This window comes from Suncus etruscus, chromosome 1 (genome assembly GCF_024139225.1).
Source record: "Suncus etruscus isolate mSunEtr1 chromosome 1, mSunEtr1.pri.cur, whole genome shotgun sequence".
Lineage (NCBI taxonomy): Eukaryota > Metazoa > Chordata > Mammalia > Eulipotyphla > Soricidae > Suncus > Suncus etruscus.
The window spans coordinates 163,472,682-163,491,099 of NC_064848.1; the positions used below are offsets into that span (position 1 = coordinate 163,472,682).

General features: G+C 44.4%; 2 protein-coding genes across 2 annotated transcripts in view; both read left to right on the plus strand.

Moving 5' to 3' along the window:
• The window catches only part of UTP6 (UTP6 small subunit processome component), a 47,224-nt gene extending 34,359 nt beyond the window's left edge, over window positions 1-12,865 (plus strand). The window contains 8 exon segments of the mRNA XM_049772781.1: window positions 2,114-2,234; window positions 2,237-2,297; window positions 3,474-3,501; window positions 3,753-3,800; window positions 3,988-4,097; window positions 6,359-6,425; window positions 10,018-10,090; window positions 12,663-12,865. Of these exon segments, the coding sequence (XP_049628738.1) occupies window positions 2,114-2,234; window positions 2,237-2,297; window positions 3,474-3,501; window positions 3,753-3,800; window positions 3,988-4,097; window positions 6,359-6,425; window positions 10,018-10,090; window positions 12,663-12,820 (666 nt within the window). The 3' untranslated portion in view covers window positions 12,821-12,865.
• Window positions 12,866-18,140: 5,275 nt separating this feature from the next.
• COPRS (coordinator of PRMT5 and differentiation stimulator) overlaps window positions 18,141-18,418 on the plus strand; it is a 7,618-nt gene continuing 7,340 nt past the window's right edge. Inside the window, exon 1 of the mRNA XM_049788799.1 lies at window positions 18,141-18,221. Coding sequence (XP_049644756.1) covers window positions 18,141-18,221 — 81 coding nt within the window. The remainder of the gene's footprint in view (window positions 18,222-18,418) is intronic.

The window sequence follows — 18,418 nt, forward strand, 5'->3', positions numbered from 1 at the left end:
CTTCCTTAACCTCCTGTATGCTCTCTCTAGCTGCTGTTTGCTTCTTGTTACTTAAAAGACTTTCCAAGTTTGAGGTGCAAACACTTCATTATCTTGTTAAACATAACATCAAAATACCACTATACTGAGGCTGGGCGGTGGCGCTAGAGGTAAGGTGCCTGCCTTGCCTGCACTAGCCTAGGAGTGGACCGCGGTTCGATCCCCCGGCGTCCCCATATGGTCCCCCAAGCCAGGAGTGACTTCTGAGCGCATAGCCAGGAGTAACCCCTGAGCGTCACCGGGTGTGGCCCAAAAAACAAAAACAAAAAACAAAAAACAACAAACAAAATACACTATACAAAGATTGCATCAGTTTATACTTGTTGGGGTCTCAAACTCAATTTACCTGAGGGCTCTCAGGAGGCAAAGTTGGGGTGATCCTTGAGTGCAAAGTCAGTAGTAAGCCTTGAACACTGGGGGGTGTGACCCAAACAACTAAAACAAAACAAAACAAAAAAAGATTCCTCTAGGGCAGGGCCACAAAATGTTGTACAGAGGGCTGGCAAACGGCCCGCAAAGCCGCGAGTTTGAGACCCTGGTTTATAGTATGCCAGCTCTGGTAAAAGTTCCAGTGAGAAAACAGATGCTGTCCCCCTCACCCCAAGCCCTTTTTTTTCCTTTTTTGTTTTAAAATTTCAAGAACTTTATTTTTTAAACGGATTTTTTGTTTTTGGGTCACATCCGGCAGCACTCAAGGGTCACTCCTGGCTCTTATGCTCAGAAATCGTCCTGGCAGGCTTGGGGGACCATATGGGATGCTGGGATTTTTAACCACCGTCTTTCTGCATGCAAGGCAAAACACTACCTCTATGCTATCTCTCCGGCCCCCTAAACTGGATTTTTATTTTCCTTTGTTTTTGTTTTTCTACACACTCAGTGATGCTCAGGGGTCTCACCTGGCTTTGAGCTTAAGAATTATCCATGCGGTGTCTGGAGCTCAGAGTTGGTCTCATGCCAATAAACTTCTAGGGTGAGGCCCTCTTGTAATCAGGCCAAGGATTTTTTTTTTTTCTGTTTTCTCCATATTTTTCTGGACCTATGCAAACAACAGAGATTGCCACTGTCATACCTTTACTATTGTATTTTTTTTTAACACTTATACAAGGAAAAAAAAAAACAGTTTACTGAACTTAAAAACAAATTAACTAGTAGAATGCTGTCTCGAATACAGGCAGGGGATGCCGAAGGGGAGATGGAAGGGGAGGGGAGCTAGGGAGGAGGGGAATGTTACTCGGGTGAAGGGGTTAATCTGCTTTGTGACTGTAACCCACTATAATTCATGTTAGTAATCATGGTTGCTTAAAAATATAAATAAACTGGGGCCCGGGCGTGGTGGCGCTAAAGGTAAGGTGCCTGCTTGCCCCTGCGCTAGCCTAGGACGGACTGCGGTTCGATCCCCCGAGCGTCCCATATGGTCCCCCAAGCCCAGGAGCGACTTCTGAGCGCATAGCCAGGAGTAACACCAACCTGAGCAGTCACCGGGTTGTGGCCCAAAAACCAAAAAAAAAAAAAAAATAATAATATAAATAAATTTGGGCCGGCGATGGTGGCGCTAGACGTAAGGTATCTGCCTAGCAAGTGTAGCCAAGGAAGGACCTCGGTTTGATCCCCCGGCATCCCATATGGTCCCCCAAGCCGGGACAATTTCTGAGCGCTTAGCCAGGAGTAACCCTGAGCATCAAATGGGGTGTGGCCCGAAAAACCCAAAAAAAAAAAAAAATGATTCACGGGTCAGAGAGATAGCATGGAGATGGTAGGACATTTGCCTTGCATGCAGAAGGCAGTGGTTCAAATTCCGGCATTCCATGTGGTCTCCTGAGCCTGGCAGGATCGTTTTCGGAGCGTAGAGCCAGGAGTAACCCCTGAGTGCTGCCCAGGTGTGATCCACCAAAAAAAAATTATTTCTAGTAGGGTTAGAGGTTCACATGGCATTCTGAGGATTGAACTTGAGTTGGTGTCATGTAAGACAGGTGTTCTACCTGCTGTGCTGTCTCTGGGCCCTCACCCGAATGCTTTATTTGCTTGTGTTTTTGCTTTCCTTCATGAATTTCCCGGTGATCTTTGTCTTCTCCAGATTCAGCTGTTACTGAACCATGACTGTATAAAAGAAGCGCTGGAAGTGGCCCATAGCAGGGACAGTGTCTTTTGAGTGACTCAGCGACATGTGGCAGATAAGCTGCAGGTGCTGATTGCATCCAGAGCCCTGACATTGCTCTGCTCTTTGAAGAAGCTCTTAGAAAGCTGAAACCCAGGTCTGAGTTGGGTTCTTTTGTATTTCAGTTACTTGGAAAAAAGCTATTAGGATTTCTGCCAAAGCTCATTTGTTCAGGGGCTCTGCCCAAGAGTATATTCGTGGACAGTGGTACAAGAGTCCAAAAGTTGGAAGACTTTGAGTGGAATGAGGCTTGCTGAAAAGCGCATGTACAAATAGGTGAGGTCCCTGGGTTTGATGCTGGCACAGGAAAAGAAAAGAGAAGATTTATTTTCATTTAATAGCCCCTATTTCAAAAATTTTTTGTATGTCTCCTGGCAGCTGAAGCTATGATTCATGCACACGTGAGGCATATTGTTTGCCACTGTGCTGCCTCCCTAAGCCTATATTTCTCTTTATTTGAAAATGAACCCAAACTATATAAAAATTTTCTGTTCCTTTGAGGTTTCTTTTTTTTTTTGTTTTTGTTTTTGGTTTTGGTTTTGGTTTTTTTGGCCACGCCCAGCGGTGCTCAGGGTTTACTCCTGGCTTTCTGCTCAGAAATAGCTCCTGACAGGCATGGGGACCATATGGGACACCGGGATTCGAACCAACCACCTTAGGTCTTGGATCGGCTGCTTGCAAGGCAAACACCGCTTGTGCTATCTCTCCGGGCCCTTGAGATTTCTTTTAAGAGAAACCTCTTTTTCTCTACAACCTCACCTGTTTTAGTTTTGCGTTGGCACGAAATCTACAAGAAAAGTCTTGCCTGGGATAAAAAGTTCAGGTCAAAACCAAGGTACAGAGATTGTGCCAGACTATCACCTCTTCCCTCCAAATCCACTATTCTCACTCACTTCCAAATCTGAACTTAAACCTAATATTGAAGCATGCTATATTTCTCAGACATAAAGCTTTTCAGTGAACTCTCTTCTGTTAGCATGAGGCCAAAGCAAAACACAAAACAAAAACATTCCAGAAGGAGTCCAGTGGGAGTTAAGGAAAGGAATCTTAACTGCTTGACCTATCATTTGAGTGTGTCCCTGGGACCCTAACAATCTGGACATTCATCAGTGACATTCATCAGTCTTTGTTTGTGGATCCTTGTGAGCAGAGAAACAGCAGCTTATTTACTTTTTCTGGCTAGCTTGGGTTGCTAATTGCTTACTTAGCTAATAGGTATACCTATGAGAGTACTGGAGGCAGTGCATTTCCCAGTAGAAGGAGCTAAGGTTATTAGGAGAATATTGCTTTGGGTGACTTGGTCGGAAGATTGCCTGAGTACTGACATACTCCTCTTATTGGGTCCTGTAGCTTCTGTCCCAGTGAGGGCAGCTCTGATAGCCTCGTATAGTGTCCTTGTAGGAGGGAAATAGATCTCTCTGTATATTTTGTAGGAGGAACCTGTCTTTACAGTGCTTGTTTTCAGAGCATAGTACTAAGCAGTCATTTTCTAATGTTTTTTTTTTTTTTTAATTGTGAGCAGGATTTTCTACCCATTGTGGATTTCTCTGGGCAGAATGGAAGTGAAGGTGCCAATAGCCAGGAAGAAACTGAAGCAATCCTTTAGGTATTGAGTATTTAAGATTTCTGTCTATAGTGTGAGGAGAAGGAATAGCTAGGTTCACTAGTTGAATGACTTTAGGATAGTTTCTTTGCAGATATTTTATCTGGAATGATTTTGGGAAAATTTTGATTTGTAAGCTATGTATTTCCTCACACCTTTGCTTTTTTTTTTTTTTTTTTTTCTTTTATAGAAAGCTATTTTAGCTATCACTGGCCCTGACTCAGCCACTCTGAAGGTTAAGTACCTGGATTGGGCTTATCGAAGTGGTGGCTACAAAAAGGCCAGAGCTGTGTTTAAAAGGTAATTCAGAGGGGCTGGAGTGATAATACAGTGGATAGGGTGCTTGCCTTGCATGCGGTCCACCTGGGTTTGATCCCTGACAACCCTCTATGGTCCCCCAAGCACCACAGCGTCCCTGACTTGCATAGCAGGAATAACCCCAAAGTATTACTAAATATGGCTCCAAAACAAACTAAATCAGAGATGTTTCTACTATCTTTAGTCCTGATGCCTTAGAAAATTGGATCTGGGCCCGGAGAGATAGCACAGCGGTGTTTGCCTTGCAAGCAGCCGATCCAGGACCAAAGGTGGTTGGTTCGAATCCCGGTGTCCCATATGGTTCCCCCGTGCCCTGCCCAGGAGCTATTTCTGAGCAGACAGCCAGGAGTAACCCCTGAGCACCGCCGGGTGTGGCCCAAAAACCAAAAAAAAAAAAAAAAAAAAAAAAAAAAGAAAATTGGATCTTTTTTTTGGGTTTTTGGGCCGCTCCCAGTGATGCTCAGGGGTTACTCCTGGCTATGTGCTCAGAAATCGCTCCTGGCTTGGAGGATCATATGGGACTCTGGGGGATGGAACGAAAGTACGTGCAAGGTCCTACTGCTTGTGCTACCGCTCCAGCCCCAAGAAATAGGATAATATTTTTAAAAAGAGTTTTCCCGAGGATTGGAGTGATAGCACAGAGATAAGGCGTTTGCTTTGCATGTTGCCAACCCGGATTTGATCCCTGGCTTGGATTGTCTCCTGAGCCTTTCAGGAGTAATTCCTTCAGGAGTAATTACTCCAGCCAGGAATAACCCTGAGCACCACCAAGTGCTCACCCCCCAAAAAAATCCCCCGAATTTCCTTCCTTCCTTCCTTCCTTCCTTCCTTCCTTCCTTCCTTCCTTCCTTCCTTCCTTCCTTCCTTCCTTCCTTCCTTCCTTCCTTCCTTCCTTCCTTCCTTCCTTCCTTCCTTCCTCCCTCCCTCCCTCCCTCCAACCCCTCCCTCCTCCTCCTCTCCTCCTCCTCCCTCCCTCTCCTCTTCCTTCCTTTTTTCCTTTAAAAGAAGTTTATATCCATTGTGGGGGAAGAAAAGGGGAAAATGAACTACTTTAATTCCATTATTAAAAGAAAAATAATGTTCAAGATTTTATTATTTATCTATTTATTTATCTATCTATCTATCTATTCTATCTATCTATCTATCTATCTATCTATCTATCTATCTATCTATCTATTTATTTATTTAGGTTTTTGGGCCACACCTGGCGGTGCTCAGGGTTTACTCCTGGCTGTCTGCTCAGAAATAGCTCCTGGCAGGCACGGGGGACCATATGGGACACTGGGATTCGAACCAACCACCTTTGGTCCTGGATCGGCTGCTTGCAAGGCAAACACCGCTGTGCTATCTCTCCGGGCCCTCAAGATTTTATTTTAAAGTTACTTTTCATAATGGCAGGGATGTAACTCAGTAGTAGTTTATACTTTACATTTGTGAAGCCCTGAGTTTTATCCCAAGCATCAGGAAAAGAACAAAATATTTTGTTTTTCATGTACTTAAAATGCTACTATAGGGGCTGGAGAGATAGCATGGAGGTAAGGCATTTACCTTGCATGCAGAAGGACGGTGGTTCGAAACACCCTGGCTACCACTCTGGCCCCTTAATTTTATTTTTGTTTTTAAGCTATACCTTGTAGTGCTCAGGGCTTCTTTTATTTGGAGGGGGTTATACCTCGCAGTTCTTAGGGGTTACTATTGGCTCTGTACTCCGAAATTACTCCTGTCAGGCCTGAAAGAACATATGGGATGCTGGGGATTGAACCTGGTTGGCCCTTTGCAAGGCTATCCACTGAGCTATTGGTTCAGCCCCTCAGGGCTTATTTTTGATTGTGCTAGGGTATCATTCCCAGATTTGCTCCCAGCTTAGTGCTTAGGGGAACATTTGGGGCTGAGGGCTCCTGTATGCTGCGCCCGTTTGCGGCCCTCCATACAACATTTTGTGGCCCTGCCCTAGAGGAATCTTTTTTTGTTTTGTTTTGTTTTAGTTGTTTAGGTCACACCCCCCAATGTTCAAGGCTTACTACTGACTTTGCACTCAAGGATCACCCCGACTTTGCCTCCTGCGGCCCCCAGGTAAATTGAGTTTGAAACCCCTGAATAAAACATGTGCTTCAGCTGAACCTTTCACTCAGGTCCCAACTGAACCATGTGTTGTGGATTTATGGGGCGCAAAAGGCTTTAGGTTACTGTGTCACTGTGGATAATACATCTGCCTTTCTATAACCCACTTCCTTTTTTTAAAGTTTACAGGAAAACCGTCCCTTTTCAATTGATTTTTTCAGAAAAATGATACAGTTTGAAAAGGAACAGGTAAGTGTTCATTCATGTGTATTAAAATTATTTATTTAAAACATTTATTTATTTTTCGTTTTTGGGCCAAATCTGACAGCTAAAGGTCTATTCCTGGCTCTGTGCTCAGGAGTGACCCCTGGTGGTGCTCAGGGAATCATATGTGGGGCCAGGTTTTGAACCAGGGCTGTGCTAATGCAACCACATGCATACTTCCCACCATACTATCTCTTTGGCCCCGTCTGCATTTCTTGTCTGGAAAGTGGCTGTGGTAACTGTTAGGCTAGGATTTGTGATAATCATGCCACCACCCTGTTCCCATGGTGAGGGGGATGAGGGCACATGCACAGGGAACCTTGGATTCACCGTAAGAATGGAACTGGGGGGGCCGGGAAGGTGGCGCTAGAGGTAAGGTGTCTGCCTTACAAGCGCGCCAAGGAACGGACCGACCGCGGTTCGATCCCCCGGCGTCCCATATGGTCCCCCCAAGCCAGGGGCGATTTCTGAGCACATAGCCAGGAGTAACCCCTGAGAGTCAAACGGGTGTGGCCCAAAAACCAAAAACCAAAAAAAAAAAAAAAAAAGAATGGAACTGGATATATTGAAAGCCTCTAAGACACCTGGGATCAAAGGCATGCTCCAGCAAGCATAAATCTTCAATATTATGATGAGATAAAAGTCTGAAAATTTTAAGAACAAGCCCCATTTGCTGGTTCTCATAACTACAAGAACACCTTATAGACCTTGACTTACATTCTGCTGTTTGACAGTTTTTTAGCCGAAGTAGTTTTGTTTAACACTTTCTGTGGCTGTTACAGAGCTATAGATCAATGTAAAGCACATGCTTTGCCACCCTGGATTTGATCCCTTACACCACAGGAAAAAAAATAAAAAGTATAATGCAGCATAAAATTCTCCCTGCTGGATGGAGCGAGATCCTTGTTCTGTCTACCCTCCACAGCATTTTATTTGTCTTTTATTGGTTTGTAGGGTAAAAAGCAGATATTCAGTGCTTGAGGTTTTTTTTTGCCTTTTCAAAGCATTATTTAGTGAGACTTGACTTGGCTAGGCATGTGTGATGGGTCAGTTCTTGGGCTTTGTGGTCTTGGGGATTCCCAGTGCCTATAATCTGATGGTACTGGTTACGCTTGTGGAGGGGTGTGTGCCATGCATGTGGTGCTGGGGATCAAGTTTGAGTGTGTTTCAGCTCCAGCCCACCGTGCCATTTATTTATTTATTTATTTATTTATTTATTTATTTATTTATTTATTTATTTATTTATTTATTGCCACACTTGGTGGTGCTCAAAGGTTACTCCTAGCTCTGTGCTCAGAAATTGCTCCTGGCAGGCTCAGGGGACCATATAGGATGCTGAGGGTAGAATCCTGGTTCCTCCTGGGTTGGCAGCTTGCAAGGCATAGCCCTACTGCTATGCTATCACTCTGGCAGGGTTTTGACTTGATTTTTTTATTTTTTTATTATTTTGGGCATTGTTGGTTTTTGGGCCATGTCTGACTGCACTCAGGGTTACACCTGGCTGTGCACTTAAGAATTACATCTGGGGGATGATGCTTAGTGACTTTTGTTAGCTCTGTGCTCAGGTGTGACCCTGATGGTCCTTGGGGAACTTAATATGGTGCTTGGGATTTTACTGCAAGCAGGGCAGGTACTTTACTTCCTATACTGTTTTTCCGGTCCTGCAAAGAAATTTGAAACTTAAACCTTCTAAAAAAAAAAAAAAAAAAAGAAAAAAAAAAAAGATAATGTAGTTGACCCTTTAACATACTGAGGTTAAGCTTACTCACTCCTGAGCAGTTGAAAATCTGAATATAACATAACCAGACCTCTACGTATATGGATTCAATGTCAAAGGATTGGATCGTATATGGATTCAATGTCAAAGGATTGGATCAACCATTACTTGAAGACAGGCATGATTCCACTGGGTGTGCCCAAAAAATTTAAAAAGAAAGGAAGGATTTGGGGATTGGGAGTTGCATGGTAAAGGGGTAGTTGTAAGCTATGACATTTGCTATTCATTGACTGCTGCCACCTGGTCCTCATTTGGAGGAATGGAAATCATATTTCTAGTTACAAGTTATATTATAAAACACAGGGTTAAATAATTAACTTGCAGTTGGTTGGATTTTTTTACTCTTTTGGGTGTATCTTTTGTGTGTGTGTGTGTGTGTGTGTGTGTGTGTGTGTGTGTGTGTGTGTGTGTGTGTGTGTGTTTGGGGCCACATCTGACAGTACTCGATTACTCCTGGCTCTGCGCCCAGAAATTGCTCCTGGCTGGCTTGGGGAATCTTATGGGATGCTGGGTATTGAACCTAGGTTCATCTTGGGTTGACTATTTGCAAGGCAAATGCCCTACTGCTGTGCTATTGCTCCAGCCCCTAGGTGCACCATTTAGAATCAGGGGTCCTCAAACTTTTTAAACAGGGGGCCAGTTCACTGTCCCTCAGACCATTGGAGGGTCTGACTATAGTAAAAACAAAACTTATAAATGAATTCTTATGCACACTGCATATATCTTATTTTGCAATGAAGAAACAAAACAGATACAAATATAATATGTGGCCCCCGGGCCATAGTTTGAGGACCACTGATAGATGAACATTTTAAACTTAATTCTCATCAATGAAGAAACAAAACAGATACAAATACAATATGTGGCCTGCGAGCCATAGTTTGAGGACCACTGATAGATGAACATTTTAAACTTAATTCTCGTCATTACTCAACAGAATATTGTTGACCTTGTTTTTATTTGTGTGTGTGTTTTGTTTATGTTTTTGGGCCACACCTGGTAGCACTCCGGGATTATTCCTGGCTCTTCACCAGAAATTACTCCTGACAGGTTTGGGGGGACCATTTGAGATACTGGGGTTGAATCCGGGTTGGCAGCATGCAAGGCAAATGTCCTAACCGCTGTGCTATTGCTTCTTGCCCCCCCCCCCCCATATTCTGTTTTTGAGCAAGGAAACTTCATTTGATGTCATATAATTAGTATTTAGTTATACTGGCCTATAATAGTTTTAAGGTGGGAAGGAATCATTTATGCCAGAGCCAGATAGATATTGAAAACAAAGAAATCGTAGCCATATTTATTGAAGTCCTATTCATCTCAAATACATTTTCCTGTGATGCTGCTTACATTTCCCTAAACGAGAATTAAATAGACAGATTTCATTGACATTGTATCATGTCCAAGAGCTTTTATTATCAGTTGATGTGTACTTCACTATAGTATGTAATGCATTTGACTTTAGTTAGATGATAATCAGACTGTTCATATTAAACCCCACCCAGTATTCTTTAAATTAACTGCCAGGTGGTAGCTGGCTTACAGTGTGTTTGAAATAAATTTGTGGGGCTGGTGTGGTGGCACTAGAGGTAAGGTGTCTGCCTTGCCAGCGCTAGCCTAGGACGGACTGCAGTTTGATCCTCCGGCCTCCCATATGGTTCCCAAAGCCAGGAGCGACTTCTGAGCGCATAGTCAGGAATAACCCCTGAGCGTTACTGGGTGTGGCCCAAAAACCAAAAACAAACAAAAATAAATAAATAAATTTGTGACATTTAAATTAGATGTTCTGATCGTTTTTGTTAGGAATCCTGCAAGATGGCAAATTTAAGAGAATACTATGAGAGGGCTTTGCGAGAGTTTGGATCTACAGATTCTGGTGAGTAAAGTTTGAATGCATCATCTGTAATTTATCTGCAAGGGAAGATTAGTGTTTCTTAACTTTTTCCTGGTTTGCTTTGTTTTGTGGGCCACACCCATCAATTCTCAGGGATTACTCCTGGTAGTCCTTAGAGGACCATATGGGATGCCAGGAAGTGAATTCAAGTCTGCTACTTGCAAGGCAAGCTTGTTACCCACGGTACTATCTCTCTGGCCTCTTTCTTAATTCTTTGGATCATGGTACTCTTCGAGAATAAAATTTGGGTTTTTTTTGGCCACACCTAGTGATGCTCAGGGGTCACTCCTGGCTTTGCGCTCAGAAAGCGCTTCTGGCTTGGGAGACCATATGGGATGCCTGGGGATTGAACCGTGGTTCGTCCTAGGCTAGTGTGTGCAAGGCAGATGCTTTATGCCATGCACCACTGCTCTGGCCCTGGGTTCTTTTTTGATCTGACCTTCTCCCTTATTTTGTGTTTAAATACTTGAAGACATAAAGTTGTTTATCATTTAAGATTTACAAGCCCCTATAATCTGGGGTCTGTAAAGAAAGAACTCTGGACTAGAATGCAATTGCTTGGTTTATTTCCCTTAAAAAACGTATATGTGTAAGAAAAAGTAAATTACATAAGTTAGGTCAAAAGTGATTGACAGGGACCAGAGAAATAGTACAGTGGTTAAGATGTACTTTTTGCAGCCGACCTAGGTTTGTCCTGCTCCCCAGCCTTACCAGGAATGGTCCCTTAGCACAGAGCCAAGAATAAGCAGTGATTGGTGTGGCCCCCCCCAAAAAGTAGGTGATTAGGGATTGGGAATTGCTTGGTAAAGGGGTAGTTGTAATCTACCATTTGCTATATATTGTTGCCACCTGGTCCTTATTTGGAGGAATGGAAAGCATATTTCTAGTTATAAAGTATATTATAACAATCTGCTCATTTATGAACTCAGAAACTGAGTATTTATTGAGCTCATCTGAAAAATGTTTGCTCTTATGAGAGTTTATGATACCTTTGAAATGTAAAATGAGTAAAAACAGCAGTTATACTTACCCAAGCAAATTTTATTAAGCATGGTAACAAAATTATAATGAACTTTCTGAGGTCAATTTCATCTTGAAAGAGATGTAGTAGGTTCCTCTTTAAAATAGTTCTTAATTTTGGGGCCGGCGAGGTGGCGCTAGAGGTAAGGTGTCTGCCTTGCAAGCGCTAGTCAAGGAAGGACCGCGGTTCGATCCCCATCTCCCGGCGTCCCATATAGTTCCCTCAAGCCAGGGGCAATTTCTGAGCGCTTAGCCAGGAGTAACCCCTGAGCATCAAACGGTGTGGCCCAAAAAACAAAAAAACAACAAAAAATAGTTCTTAATTTTGAGTTTATGAAATATATATCCTGTTATGATTAAAATGAAATATTTCTGCTTCAAATTTCTAAATTTACTTTTTGGCCACACCTAACAGTGTTACTAGTTACTCCTGGCTCTGAGACCAGGAGTCATTCCTGGCAGTGCTTGGAAGACCATACGGGATGCCGTAGATTGAACTCGAGTTGACCACTTGTAAAACAAATGCCCTATCCTTTATGCTATTGCTCCAGCCTATAAATTTTTTATTTTGAGTTTGATGTCTTACATATGTATCTAGGGAAATAATGCAGAAATTTAAATGTATTTTTTTTTTTTGTTTTTGTTTTTGGGCCACACCCGGTGACACTCGGGTTTCTCCTTCCTATGTGCTCAGAAATTGCTGCTGGCTTGGGGGGACCATATGGGACACCAGGAATTGAACTGAGGTCCATCTTGGGTCAACTGCATGCAAGGCAAGCACCCTACCACTGTGCTACTGCTTCGGCCCCCAGGAATTTAAATTTCTTTCTTTCTTTCTTTCTTTCTTTCTTTCTTTCTTTCTTTCTTTCTTTCTTTCTTTCTTTCTTTCTTTCTTTCTTTCTTTCTTTCTTTCTTTCTTTCTTTCTTTCTTTCTTTCTTTCTTTCTTTCTTTCTTTCTTTCTTTCTTTCTTTCTTTCTTTCTTTCTTTCTTTCTTTCTTTCTTTCTTTCTTTCTTTCTTTCTTTCTTTCTTTCTTTCTTTCTTTCTTTCTTTCTTTTTTTTTTTTTTTTTTTTTTTTTTTTGGTTTTTGGGTCACACCCGGCAGTGCTCAGGGGTTATTCCTGGCTCCAGGCTCAGAAATTGCTCCTGGCAGGCACGGGGGACCATATGGGGCGCCAGGATTCGAACCGATGACCTCCTGCATGAAAGGCAAACGCCTTACCTCCATGCTATCTCTCCGGCCCCAGGAATTTAAATTTCTTAAAAATCTTGTATTGGTCAGGCTGGAGTGATAATAGAGTGGTAGAGCATTTGCCTTTCATGTGGCCAACCCTGGATGGACCCTGGTTCGATTCCTGGCATCCCTTATGGTCCCAGGAGTGACTTATGAGAGCAGAGCCAGGAGTAACCGTTGAACCAAAAACCAAAAACAAACAAAACTTACATTAGGTTAGTAGCAGTCATTTATGTTTTGGGGATCTTTGTCAGTTGTTTGGTTACATGCTTACAGTACCATTTCTTGATTATCTTTAAAGACCTCTGGATGGATTATATCAAAGAAGAGCTGAAGAATCCCCTTGGTAGACCTGAGAATTGTGGACAGATCTATTGGCGAGCCATGAAGATGCTACAGGGGGAATCAGCAGAAGTGTTTATGACTAAACATGCTATGCACCAGGCCTGCCAGTTGTGACGAGAGGAAGAGTGCAACCCAACTCGTCATAGTGTCAGTTCTGGACCTACATCCAGTTCATCTACACTCTGCTCAGAGGGACATAGAAGGCAGCTGTCTGGTTTTGAGACATTTTAATTCTGTTTGTGCATAATATTTTATGCTAGAAAAGAAAAGAACTATTCCTCAGTGGCCTGAGGCCTTGACCTACTCTAGGTCCTTCATGTTTCCTAATATATATGGAAATTATACCAGTGAGTGCCTTTTATCATCATTGCACAACTATGAATATTTATACTTAGTGATCAGCTACAATGGAGGAGAAAGTACAGCTCTGTTTGTTCGCTACCATTCCATTTGTTTATTCTTTTATTTTTATTTTTTAATTATTTTTTGTCCACGCCTGATAGTGCTCAGGGCTTACTGCTTTGTACTCAGGGATCACTCTTTGTGGATATCAAGGTACACATGACGTCTCTTAGAAATTGCCAACTGAGTGAGTCTACTGCTGCCTTCATCTTACCAGCTCTCCCTTAGTCCTTAGGGGGCGCTATTGTTCACTTTTGTAAATAACACATCATTGACTTGCATCAGTCATATAAGTAGGAATGGAGAGAAGCTCTGTGGGATGATGTAGAGGGGGAAGGAATAGTTGATGTCTTGAGAGAACTAATTCAGGCAACAGCAGATGTTGGGACACTGGGAAAATTTTTCCTTTAATATTCTAAAGGTTTTTTTGTTTTTTTTTGGTTTGTTTGTTTCTGGGAACATATCTTGTATGGTCAGGGCTTGGTGTTAGATCACTCCTGGGACCGGAGAGATTAACATGGAGGTAGGGCGTTTGCCTTTTATGCAGGAGGTCATCGGGTTCAGATCCTGACATCCCGTATGGTCCCCCGTGCCTGCCAGGAGTGATTTCTGAGCCTGGAGCCAGGAATAACCCCTGAGCACTGCCGGGTGTGACCCAAAAACCACACACACACACACACAAAAAAAAAAAAAAAAAATAAAAAGAAGAAAAAAGAGAGAGATCACTCCTGGTTAACTTCCGGGGACCACATTGGGTGCTGGGGATGAAACCCACTTTGGCCATGTGGAAGGCAAGCACCCTGTACTATCTGGCTCCTATAAAAATGAGTATTTTTTGTTTTTGATTTTTGTTTTATCTCATATACTGATTTTCAGAGGAGTATTTCCTTTTTGGAGGATTGGCAACAAAATCAGGGCAGGGTAGGGAATAGAGTAGAGCCAGGTAGGGATATAGTGTGACTTGGAGTATAGAAGCATCTTTTGGGAGCAAGGAGGCTGTTGTTTGAGTTTTACAACCTTTAACATTATGTCACTGGGCAAAATGCTCAGTGTTGTTTTACTTATTTCCATGTGATGAAATCTTAAAAACATTTAGTAAATTATAACATTTCATTGTATAAACATGACTTATTTTAATAATTCTTTGTGGTTGGTTGACCATCTCATTTTAACTTTTTTAAATTATAAATGTGCTTAATGAAGACTTTTGTAAATCTGGGGCTGGAACATTAGCACAGCAGTAGGGCATTTGTTTGCCTTGCATGCAGCTGACCCAAGATGGACCTGGGTTCGATTCTTGGCATCTCATATGGTCCCCTGAGCCAGGAGAAATTTCTGAGTGCATAGCCAGGAATAATCCCTGAGTGTCACCAGGTGTGACCCCCCCCAAAAAACAAAACAAAATTTGTGTTCATAACTGCTTACTTCCTTAGGTGATTTGCATAAAATAAAATTACTGGTTTAAAAGTTACAACTCTCTGGGTCTGAGTGATGGATAGCACAGCGTGTATGGCATTTACCTTGCATGTGTCTCTCTCCTGGGTTCATTCTCATATGGTCCCTGAGCCTGAGCCTGCCAGGAGTAATTTCTGATTACAGGCCCACTAGATGTGGCAAAAAAAAAAAAAAAAAAAAAAAAGTTATAACTCTCAGGGTCCAGAGAGATGGTACTGAGGTTAATGTTTGCTCCTTTCAGAATTTGGTCCCCTGAGCACCACACAGGAGTGATTCCTGAGCAGAGTCTGGAGTAGACTCTGGGCACATAATAATTCAGAATGAATTATATATATATTTTTTATTGTTTTCCTTTTTATTTATAACTATTTTAAAGTATTGATATGTATTGTTGGTTTGCAATATATAAAAATTTAAATAGGGGCCTGAGCAATAACACAGCAGTAGGGCATTTGCCTTGTACTCAACCAACACAACACGGACAGCGGTTTAAATCCCAGCATATCCCAAATGGTCCCCTGAGCCTACCAGGAGCGATTTCTTTTTTTTTTTTTTTTTTTTGGTTTTTGGGTCACACCCGGCAGTGCTCAGGGGTTATTCCTGGCTCCAGGCTCAGAAATTGCTCCTGGCAGGCACGGGGGACCATATGGGACGCTGGGATTCGAACTGATGACTTCCTGCATGAAAGGCAAATGCTTTCCCTCCATGCTATCTCTCCGGCCCCTCCAGGAGCGATTTTTGAGCGCAGAGCCAGGAGTAACTCCCTGAGCACTCCAAAAACAACAACAACAAAAAATTTTAAATGTCTGAAATTAAATTAAATTACTTAAATTAAATTAAATTAATTTTAAATGTCTGAAATTTCAACAACCTTGCATTTAAAATTTTTTACTAGAAAATAGGTAAAAGCAGGATATTGTTAGTCTTTTTTTTTTTTTTGGCCATATCCAGCAACTTTGTGCTCCTAAATTATTCCTGGCAGGCTCGAGGGACCCTATAGGATGCCTGGGATCAAACTGGTGTGAGCTCTCTCAAGGAAAATGTGGTACCCACTCTGGCCCTATTATTTATATATATATATATATATATATATATTTTTTTTTTTTTTTTTTTTTTTTTTTTTTCTGGGCCATACCTGGCGGCACTCAGAAGTTACTCCTGGCTCTGCAGTCAGAAGTTGCTTGTGGTATGCTCTGGGGACTATATGGAATGCCAGAGATAGAACCCTGGTCCATCATGGGTTGGCTGCATGCAAGGCAAATGCTGTGCTATCACGCCGGCCCCCAATTATATTGTTTTAATGTGAATCATATATATAATGTGAATATGTGTGTGTGTGTGTGTGTGTATGAGTTTTTCTGCTTTGTTTTTTTTTCTTTTATCTTTTTTTTGTTTTGTTTTGTTTTTGGGCCATACCCGTTTGATGCTCAGGGGTTACTCCTGGCTATGTGCTCAGAAATTGCTCCTGGCTTGGGGGGACCATATTGGACACCAGGGGATCCAACTGTCCTACGCTAGCGCTTGCAAGGCAGACACTTTACCTCTAGCGCCTCTACCTTCCCGGCCCCTTTCTTTTATCTTTCAAGGAAGGAAGGAGAGAGGGAGGGAAGGATGGAGGAAGGAAAGAAGGAAAGAGGGATGCAGGGGAGGGAAATAAACCCTAACCAGTGAGAGGAATCAATGATTCTCTGAAATAAAGAATCTTTTCAAAGAAATTTGAAAGTGTGGGTCCATCTCAAGCTGATACAGCTATTGTCATAAAAATACATTTTGTGGGACTGGAGCTATTGTACAGCGGGTAGGACATTTGCTTTGCATGTGGCTGACCTAGGTTTCATTCCCAGCATCCTATGGTCCCCAAGCCTGCCAGGGTTGATTGCCTCGGAGTGTGGCCCAACCACCTCCCCCCATCCATCTTGTTAGTTCATTTAGAGCTGTGCTATTTTGTATAGGGGAGCTTATAGGCATATGCAGCAATTAAAATTCAATAACTTGGTTCATTTCTACTGGCTTAATTGTTCACCACATTCAACACATTGCACAGCACAGGTAACTATTACTTCCAGCCTCCATGCAAAGTTCTAGTGTAGTAAGATTTGGAGGGAAATGACACCTTTTTTTTCTCCCTAAATGCTCTACATAATGAATTAAAAGCATGTTCTTTGAGGGAGATGGAGATAAAGGAAAACACTTCAGTGTCACAGGAAAGGGCCAGCAGGTGGCTGGGTGAATCTGGAATCTCAGCTTTCAGCGTTTCTGCTATGTGAACAGGTCCAGCAGGTTGATACAACCTCACATCTTGCATAGGAGGTTGACAAGGGCTGTCGTTTTTGTTGTTATTTATTTGTTTTGGTCATACCTGACGATGCTCAGGGCTTACTCCTGGTTCCACACTCAGGATGACTTCTGGGCAACCATATGGGATGCCTAGGATGGAACCTGGAACCTGGTTCATGCAAGGCCAGTGCCATACCCGCTGTACTTTCTCCAACCCTGGGCCAAAGCTACCTTGGAAAGGAATTGATCCTTTGCTTGTCTTTTGTCCCCAGGGGACACAGTACCACACTGGATGTTTCTAGTTCAGTGTGACCTGTCCAGCACAGAATGGGAAGGGCTTCTCTGAGGGCGTTCACCTAGAACACGGATCTGGGTGGAACACGGTAGTAGTCACGCGTCCTAGTTCCAAGTATTTACTCCCAACACTCTTCAGTTGGGGTTAGAGGGCCCCGGGGACCGCTGCACTGTGTTCTGCTTGTGAAGGCGAGTGACACAGTTCACCCACTTGAAACGTGAGGTCTTCCCTGGTGAAGTAAGAAGGAGCCACAGTTGCACTGACAGTTTCGAGAGCTGGTGGGTTCGGAGAGATGGGAGGACGCTAAGACCCAACCCAAGAGTTGGGTCCCATCCGAGTGATCCCTGAGAATCGACGGGGAAAAGACCAAAAGCAGGGCCTGGAAGTAAGAAGGAGCCTCAGTTGCACTGACAGTTTCCAGAGCTGGTGGGTTGGGAGAGACGGAAGGACGCTAAGACCCAAGAGTTGGGTCCCATCCGAGTGATCCCTGAGAATCGACGGGATAAGACCAAAAGCAGGGCCGGGAGCCGAGAGTCCTGGGGATGGAATCAGTCTCCCTCGGGCAGGGGAGACTTGGGTGGCACCTCCCCGCCCTGCCCAGCCGACGGGCCCAGCGGACGGGCCTGGCAGGTCGGGGGCTTTCCGTGCCCGGGCGCGCGTCCGCCCCTTCCCGGCCCCGCCCCGCCCCCGCTTCCCTTCCCTTCCCTTCCCTTCCCCTTTCTTCCCTTCCCTCCCTTCCCTTCCCTTCCCTTCCCTTCCCTTCCCTTCCTTCCCTTCCCTTCCCTTCCCTTCCCTTCCCTTCCCTTCCCTTCCCTTCCCTTCCCTTCCCTTCCCATCCCGTCCCCTCCCTCCCCTCCCCTCCCCTTCCCTCGTGACCCCGCGCCCCGCCCCTCGCCCGGGAGCACCCCCGGCTGATTGGCCCCGGGGCGGCGTCTGGGCCGGCAGCCACGCGCGTCACGTGGCCGGGCCGCCGCGTCCAGGGCGCCGAGCCGCGGGCCGCCGGGCATGGAGCGCCAGGCCGCCGGGGGCCGGGCGCCGGGCGCCGGGGAGCCGCCGCCCAGCACGCCTAGCGCGCCCAGCCCGGGGGTGAGCGGACGCGGCGCCTTGCGGGGACCGGCCGCCGCCCCTCCGCCTGCGACCCTCGCTCAGCCCGGCCGGGAGTGGCGGGTCGGGGCCGGGGGCGCCCCTGGCAACGGCCGCGCGGAGGGGCCGAGCGGGCGGGATGGCGCGGGAGCGTGGCAGCCGGAGCCGGAGCCGGGGGTGGGGTGGGGGCGCCGTAGGGG